Here is a 9,578-nt window from a genome sequence, read left to right as displayed (position 1 = left end):
TAACATTTAATGTTTTATTTCAAAACTCACCATGGATGGGTTGAGAAATAAAGTTATAATGGTTACATATTTACATTATGTTCCTATATTTTGTTTATTAAAAATTATAGATTTGAATGGCTAAAGAAATAGAAATATCTTAAAGCAGTAATTTGAGTTCAGTAAAATATCATATCACGAAGTAATATCTTCGTGATGTGAAACTTAGAAAACACCTAGAAAATATTAATCCATTAATATTATTGTCTCAGTTCATTATTACAACCAGTGTTTAAGACAGTATCAAGGATTGGCTGAGGTTCCATCACAGGTGATTTCAAGAGATAGCAGGAAAGAACTTTACTTTCAAAGCAATAGAAGTGACAAAGTCAAGTTGAATATTATCTAATATATGTAACATTTCCCACCAAAATGGCAGGATTTAAAACTGATAAACTAAACTAAAAAGGAATGAATAAGACATGAAATGAAAAGAGAAAGTAACATAGAGGTTGAGTTATGCACGTGTATGTGTTGTATGGTTGTGAGTTCTTAGATTTATCATACCGGAATGTCTTTGTGAGTGTTACATTTTATACCAAAATGAAGAGGGGGAAAAAAAAAAACTAAATATATACAGCAGTCCATAAACAAAATATGTTGTCATGTTTTGAAGTATATATACTGCAAAGGACAAAATATTTGTAGAAATGTTTTGAATAAATCTGTCTGAATTATAAAAGACTAGTAACAGTAAAATGTGGTTTCTTATGAAGTATGTATAATAAATTCAGAATAATGATATGTTCATTACCAATAAATTTGTGATGCTATCTATGTAATAGTTTATCCTCATAACCAAATATTGGTGTTATACAATAAACCACTTCAAAGAAAACATGATGATCATAAGTAGTAATGTCTATTATGGTTCTTCAAATTTTACCACAACATCACCTAGTCTTCGAGTTATGCTTCCAGAGCGATCCATTTCAACTGTCGATTCCATTAAATTATGTTCCAGGTCACCTAGAGCGGCAACATGAATATCATAATCTTCTTTGTTTTTGCTAACCCAATCATTGCAATGAACACATTCATAAACTATTCCTCCCTCATGAGCCACATTATGGAACAGGAACTTTTTATAGTCTAAGTCATTAAAAAGGCAATCTCCGTAATCACAGAGATATAATTGGGAAGGTTTCTGCAAATCAAATGCCACACAATCTCGTACCATCATGCACACATTGGGATGTTGTTCAAAATAATGTAGTTTCATATCTTCAAGTGAGGTTGCTATGGTATTATTGCATGAGAGACATTTGTAGGCCTGTACATAGCACACTTTCTTGCTACCGGAGGCATTCATGTCAGGAATGTTGTGGTTAAGAATTTTGTGTCTCTCCATTTCACTACTAAATGTACTCATGAAGTAACAGTCAGCCTGTGGACAAAACTGAATAGTACGTAAGCTTCCACCTTTGCAGGTAAATGCTGTTAAATTGCACTTGGGATGAGCTGTAGTCAAGTGAATCTTAATTGTTTCAACAGAAGCTGTATAGAAATCACATCGGTAGCACCGATAACTGATATCGTCTGCATTAACAGGAGCCACAGATTCTTCTACGACTGAATCAGCCAGGTTTGATTCTTGATGACTCAATTCAAGAGCTTTATTTTTCTTCTCTTCAGCCATCTTTTTGGCTTCGGCACTATTTGTAGCAACCATCAGCTTCTTCTCTGGAATGCGATGTTCTCGGTCCATATGATTCTTCAGTTTGCTGTAGTCTCTGCTATACCAAGCACAATATTTACACAAGTAAAGGAACGACATAAGACTGTCAACAGCCTTCAAATCTCGTACAACAAAGCTGTTCTTGGCGTGAGACATATTCAAATGGTTCTTAACAGAAATTAAAGAATCAGTTTCAAACTTGCAGTAATGACATCCATAATCCTCTTCAACTTTGGACTTTTTGCCAGATTTCTTACCATCAGATTTATTGGTTTTTTTGAGACACTTTTTAGCAAACTGTACAGTCATCTGTAACCCTGTTGGTTTGCTGGTTTTGGTTAGATTAGGTGCAATCACAGGTAGTGGTGTGCAACGATCAACATGCTGTGTATATGTAATAGGATCTGTTGACTGGAATGGACATTTATTTTTGCAGCAAAAAAATATATAGCGCTTAGCTTTGTTCTTTCTTATTCTTTTATCAATGCAATAGAATTTACCTCCAGGATGAATTCTGAACATGTGTTCTCGAACTTTTTGCATTTCTTTGGATTTAAATTCACAAGAATTGCATTCATAAATTTCCATCAAATTCTTTGGTGCTTCCTCATCTGAATCAGAACTCGAAGAATCTGAACTGGATGTAGATTTCTGCTTCTTATCAGATTTTTCATTTTTGCGCAGTGATCGTCTAGAAGAAAGACTGACATCATCATCATCGTCATCGTCGTCATCATCATCACTTGAATCAACACTATTTCTCTTCTTCCTCTTTCTCTGACTTCTTGAATGTTTAGAATTGTCACTGTCTATGGACTTCTTTTTAGAAGTAGAAGGCTCATCCATGAGCAATGACCTTTTGGGACTAGAAGCTGGATGAACAATCAGAGCTTGTCCATTTTCTATCTTATCTCCTGTATTCCTATGTTTTCTAGTTTTGTTTTTCTCATCATCATATGAAAGAAGATAGCTATCATAATCATTACGAGATTTTTTCATCTGACTTCCTTTCATTGATGAATGTCTGTCCACCGATGAATCATCTGACTGAAAGAGGCAAACTTGAAGGTAATCAGGCAATAAAGCGTAATATTTCAAAGAGACTGATGTTTCCTGGAACTCCACATGGACATTAGATGAGTGGTTGATAACATCTGCCCGTGAAAAAGACTGGTAACTACAATGTTTACAGTGAAACCTGTGACTGATAATATGTTGGGAAAGTTCATTTTTGTCATCAGTCTTAAACGGACAGAAATTACACCAGTAGTAAGTCAAATCAATATTTGACACAAACATTCCACTATGTGAACGAAACAAAACGGGTGCACCTAGAGCACAGATCACTTCATGTTTCTGTACCCTCAATACTTTAGTAGCAGCATCCTCTTTTACATCCATTTGCATTAGAGCACTAGGAAAGTGAGTTTTATCTTTTTCTGGAATTGAACAGTTTCGTGTGGGTGACTTCGGTCTCAGAATTGTACCAGCAATATTGTGGCCTTTGTATTTCAGTTGAGCAATGCTCTTCTTTGTTGCTTTGGTTACCTGAGCAGTAGCCTCTGAATTAACAGGAAAAGAAACACTGTTCTCAGCTGGAGGGAATGTATTCCCATCTTGGCTATCAGAAGAGGATTTTTTTGATGGTGTTGACTGTTGTGTAACAGGAGTGGTTTCAGTGGTGTTTACAGCATCAGATGTAGCTTTTGAAGCTTCAGATTTTGCAATCAATTGCTCTAATAATCCTTTCATTTTCTTAATTTCCAACAAAGGATCTTGACTTTCCCCAGAATCAATTGCATCTGACTGATTCTCCACAACTGAATCCACCAACTGAGAAGAATTTGACACCTTAGGAGAGAGATTCTGTTTATCATTTGAAAGGCTATCAAAACCAGATTGCGAATCAGATTGATGTAACTGCTGATCACTTGGGGCCAACGATTCAAGATTTGTGATGAGTAGATTATCATTATCACCTAAAAAAAAAAAAAAAAGATAACATATCAATTACATAATTCATAATTATGTATTTTCTAATAGCTTACTATCTGACATGATCTTGTAAAAATTTTATGCTAACTCGAAAATGTAATGGAAACCAATGCTTTGAAATAACTACTTAGCCAGGTTTCAGACATTAGACCTAGCCACAGTCTTTCCAAGGAAAAGAACCCATTAGATTATTTTCTAAACTTTTCCCTTTGAAGTGACTTGAAACAAATCATTACTCAGAATATAAACAGAGGAGAAAAAAAGAGTTTTCCCATACGATAGTGAGAGAGAGTGAATGAGTGTGTATGCACGCATGCATATAAATTCAATTTATGAATATATTTTGTCAAATTTACCTTGTTTTTATTTTCCTGTAATTTTAATTTACCTGTAAGATGTGTGTGACAAATTTTGATTAATTTTGATTGTGAATTATTATTATATGTGTTTCTGCGTATTTATGTCTAATTGTGAGTTTATCTCATTTAGTTGATGGCATCTATTTCATTTCCTAATTTTCTTCAAAAACAAATTCCAGTATTTCATTTTGTTTTACCTTTATGGTAGACCTTTTTCATTCTATGTTACCCTTATTGCACACCTGTCTTATGTGCATTAAATACAACTGATAGATAATCCAATAATTTGCAAAATTCTTCTATTAAAATTTTGTTGTATACTTATTGAATATTAGCTTTTAACTAATAATGTATTTTGTTGTATTTACCTGTAATTGGATTTGCTCCAAGACAAAAATTGTGAAAAAGATTTGGTTAAGAACCTTTTGTTAAATTGTGTTTCAAAAATCACAGTATGTTGATAAATAAAAAAAATTTACGAAACCAGTCTAAATTAACAATTACAAGTGTATTTTGATTAGAAATATAGTAACAAAAGGGTTAAAAGGTACTGAATGAGATGCTAAGAGGTCCAGTGCCACACTAAAATCTTTATGTTCCATTTCTTTTTAAATTCTCAATTCAAACACCCCAGGATGAGAGTGGGGTGTTTAAATCCTACCCTTTTGATAAAATAAATAACAATAAGTAATGAAACCTATGCAAACAAGTGTACCCCAGCCTGCAAAAATTGTTTATTTTATAACTATATAGCCAATCAATATAAAATATAGCAAAATTATGTTCAATTAACGATCCATAAAATGTATATAAAATATTAGTACAAAGATGTAACTAAAAGGCTTGCACAAAACTAAGATGAAGAAAAATAGTATAAAAGAATTTCAAAGATCCATTGGAAGTACCTTAGAAGTTAATGACAGAATTTTTCAAACACTAATCTAATTATTCTTAGTGTCCCAAATTATATGTTGTGTGTAAGATCTTCTGAAAGTTGACAAAAGCTAGATATGGTTGTTCTGTCTGTTAAATACATCACTTGTATATAAATACATGATGGACATTTTCACTCTCTTCTACATTTGTTGCAGCCTCAAGGCATCCCTTTTTTATAATCCGTTTTAATTTCAACTTTTTAATTTGCTATGACTTAGTTATGACAAGAAAAGGTACTGATAACCTTTCGGCATGGTATTATAGCTGTAGGGAATAAATCTATGAATTGTGGACCTGTAACAGAGCAGGTGCCCTGTTAAGGGCACCAAGGGCCAAGTATTGGGGTTAAAGCTATCACCTGAGAACTGGTACAATCCTACAGAATTTCAGTCAAACCAGTTTTACTTAAAAGGTTTAGGTTGATCCAAGATTATGGTAGAAGACACCCAGAATAGCATGCAGCAACCCAGAACCATATAACTGCAAAGTGAATCTCTTAACTAGAGCTATGCCAGAGTCCATAGAAAATATCTACATGTAACTAATTATCAAGAAATAAAACACCTGTATACATTTTGGATTCTTGTGATTAACTCTGGTTTCATTTTGCTCTAACTTTCTAACCGTTTTTGTTCCTCTAACTGAAGTCATTGAACCTCCCAAATTTTCCCCCTCGTTACTAACCCATTAGCATTTAAACTGGCCACATTGGTCCCAAATATGTTCAAACTGGCCAGATCGGGACTCTCACACTTATACAACGTCATTCTAAAAATAAATTATCACATCATTGAAAGCTCAAAGTTACACAATAATACATTTACATTAGATGGATATTTGTCTTCATCTTGTTGTTAACACTTTTTGGCTCATCAGATGTCTTGGGGAAATTTTGAACCTGGGTTCTCATTCTTAAGGTATTTTTTGATGTTATTATTATTATTATTATTATTCAGGTCACTGCTTGGAATCGAATTTGGAATCTTGGGGTTAGTAGCCCATGCTCCTAACCACTATGCCATATGCCAAAACATTGTGTTAACAACAAAGATGTGGACAAATATCCGTCAAATGTAAATAATGTACACAATTCCTCATCTCTTAAATATAGAACTGTATTACACAATAATGTATGATTAATTCATAATAACATGAATAAATAAGCATTATATTTCACCAAGTAATGTGAATGCTAAAGGATTAAACCCTTTTGGTTTGAAAAAGTAAATAATAAATTAATTAAAGTTATTGGAAGTTACTTTTACCACTCAACAACAAATACATACATGTTCACATCTTAAACAGACATATACAAATATAAAGACATTCTCTTTGAAATATATTCCATCATTTGGATAAGGGGTATCTGCAAATATATCCAAGTAATCCATTGGAAGGAGTGTTTATCTTATATTTAACCTGAGTCAGCCTTATACGCAGCCTTGTACTGATTATCTTGCTTTGGTTAAAACAATATTTTTAAATTAAAGAATACAAAAAGCACATTGTATTTAACTTACCTCCTTTTGGTCCATCATAAACCTCATAACCTTCCAAAAGAAGTTCAGGAGCAGGGTTGTCTTTGGACATTATTACACTAAAATGAAAATGTAAAAACCATGTTAAATCATTAATCATCATCATTGTTGTTTAACGTCCACTTTCCATGCTGGCATGGGTTGGACAGTTTGACATTGAACTGGTCAGCTGGTAGCTGTCCAGACTCCAATTGTCTGTTGTGATAGGATTTCTATGGCTGGATACCCTTCCTAATGCCAACCACCTATCAGAGTGTGCTGGGTGCTTTTTACATGTCACCAGCACAGGTGCGTTTACGCAGCACCAGCACTGGTGCTTTTATGTGGCACCAGCACCTGAAAGGACAAGCCTGTATGTGCAGACGCGTATTATCAAGTAAAGCAAATCACTACATCTCCCAGTCCAATGTAATTTCCTCAATGAGGCCCAGCGCCCGAAGATCCTTTCTCACCACTTCGTCCCATGTCTTCCTGGGTCTACCACTTCTACAGGAACCCTCCACAATTAGAGCTCAGCACTTCTTTATACAGCTGTCCTCATCCATATGCATCACATGACCAAACCTGCACAGTCTTCTCTCTTGCACACATCTGATGCCTCTTATACCCAGTTTTCCTCTTAAATCATTTAGACTGTCATGCATACACACTGACATTGCCCATCCAGCAGAACATGCTAGCTTCATTTCTTTCAAGCCTTCTCAAGTCTTCTTTAGTCAAAGCCTATGTTTCACTGCCATGTAACATAGCTGTATGTACACAGGTATCATACAATCTGCCTTTCAATCTGAGGGAGAGGCCCTTAGTTACCAACAAAGGTAGAAGTTCTATGAACTTTGCCCTAGGTAACAAAAGCTATCTACAACTCTGGTCTCCTAGGTAACAGAAAAATTCAAAAATTATGCTTCTGAGATGAATGATAATAACTTTTGATGCCTTGAGAGTTCCATTGAGATTTTTCATGCACAAGTAAAAGATTATGTCCAGTTTATGTGCCAAAAGTTTTGAAGCTGTAGGATTTGGGCACTTCTGGAAATTTGGCTTTGAGTACACAAACAGTATCAGGGGAAAAGAGTAAAGTGTTTTCATCTTGATTCAAGAAAACAAGCATTTTACCAAGACTCTTTTCTCTTCAAATTCAGACTCAGCACCCCCCAAAAAATGGTCAGGTACAAATTTTCAGAAAAATAATCCATGTGGATTGAAAGATATTACATTATTTGTTGCAAAATTGAAATTCAAGATGGCCATCGCAAGCCTAAAAATGGGTGATTTGGGCCAAATTTCAAATTGATATAACTTTTGAACTGTTGGGAGATGGGGCCTGAAATTTTGCACTCTTTCTGTTTTTACTGTTAGGAACAACCAGTCAAAATGTAGTGAAAATCTGAGATGGTGGGTTTCAAAATTCTCTCTTTTTTTCTTGTCCCTGGTTTACATGGAATCACCCACACACCACAAGCTTCTCTTCAGTTTTTGTCTACCAAATCCATTCACAATGCCTTGGTCAGCCCATATCTGTAGTAGAAAACACTTGCCCATGGTACCACGCAGTGTGGATGAAACTGGAACCATGTGGTTCGGAAGCAAACTTCTTGCCATACAGCCACACCTTCATCTATGCATACACCCACACTGAAGAGATTTAGTCACAGCATTTTTAAAGTTCCAGTGCAACACTAATACATCAGTAGTGACAGACTACAACTATTACAAGCATGACTGGAAAATCTTAACCCTTTAGCATTTAAACTATATCCAGCTCAAATATTCTACCTTGTTTTATGTTCAAACTGGCCAGATCCAACCTCTGACACCTACCCTCATTGTCATTCTAAAATTAAACAATCACATCATTCAAATCTCAAAGCTACAAGATAATGCAAGATAATTCAAAGCAATATGAATGAATAAGCATTACATTTGACAGAGTAATCTGAATGCTAAAGGATCTGTGAATTCAAAAATTGTTGACTAACAATAATGCTACACTACAAGGTAACAAAAAATTCTTACATGTTTGTCAAAACATTGTAAAGATAGTTTTATTCATGCCATTCACAAGAAAAGACATGAACAGTATGGTTTAAAAACAAACAAAATAATCAATTTTGAATTTAGTTAATTCAACATTTTGACTTAACATGGAATCAGATTCCGCCAAACATGAAGAAAAGTATTGTCACTTTTTTCAACAATTATTGAAGATATTATTTGAGCTAAAGACTTAAATTTAACCCTTTTGATACCAACCCATCTAAAACTACTCTGGTGCTATATGATACAAAATTCATGCTTTAAAGGGATTTAAATTAAAATGTCATGCTAAGTTATGTTCCAAATGAGCTTAATAATGAGCAAGATATTAAATCCTTCATTATTTTAAAAGTTTAACTGAAACAAGAGCAGTGTATTTTAATAGAAATATGGTAACAAAAAGGTTACCATATCTTTTTGAAATCCTTTTAGTTTGTGCTGGGGTACTTTATGGAGAACTAATTCTCCATAACGTAAAACTTTGGAAGTCTGAAATCATCATGTAAACGGGCATGTCCAACCTATGCCATATGGTACTTGATGATGGAAGCATCCCTACTTAGCCCACATTTGCTACTACCTCTGTGTCCAACGTAAAAAAAATTCCATTTCTGATAAGTCTTGTCAAGAACACAACACAAAAATGAAATGCTCTCGACACACTCTATAAAATGTGCTATAAGGAACAGTATACAACCAAAAGTGATATGTAAGAAGACACGGCAATAATCCATCCAACACATGCTAGCATGGAAACCAGATATTAAATGTTAAACAATATACGAGTAATGCTCTAAACCCACCTGCATCAGGTGAGCAATGATCAGTCCGACCCATGGCAGCATGGAAATCATCATCATCATTTAGCATCCATTGTCCATGGGTTGTACGGTTTGACCAGGGCTGGCAAGCTGGAAGGTTGCACCAGACTCCAGTCTGATCTGGCATGGTTTCTACAGCTGGATGCCCTTTCTAACTCCAACCGCACTGAGAATT

General features: G+C 34.7%; 1 protein-coding gene across 5 annotated transcripts in view; it reads right to left on the bottom strand.

The window, feature by feature from the left end:
* Positions 1-9,578, bottom strand: part of LOC106876199 (uncharacterized) — a 54,275-nt gene continuing 44,697 nt past the window's right edge. For all 5 annotated transcript variants that reach the window (XM_089357238.1, XM_014924655.3, XM_014924656.3 and 2 more), the window contains 2 exons: positions 6,528-6,604; positions 1-3,696 (listed from right to left, as the gene is read on the bottom strand). In XM_089357238.1, coding sequence (XP_089213364.1) covers positions 905-3,696; positions 6,528-6,597 — 2,862 coding nt within the window. In that variant the 5' untranslated portion in view covers positions 6,598-6,604 and the 3' untranslated portion in view covers positions 1-904. The remainder of the gene's footprint in view (positions 3,697-6,527; positions 6,605-9,578) is intronic.

Source organism: Octopus bimaculoides, chromosome 9 (genome assembly GCF_046866305.1).
Source record: "Octopus bimaculoides isolate indiv1 chromosome 9, ASM4686630v1, whole genome shotgun sequence".
Lineage (NCBI taxonomy): Eukaryota > Metazoa > Mollusca > Cephalopoda > Octopoda > Octopodidae > Octopus > Octopus bimaculoides.
The sequence above is the reverse complement of the archived record's forward strand: the minus strand, read 5'-3'. Positions and strand labels throughout refer to the sequence as shown.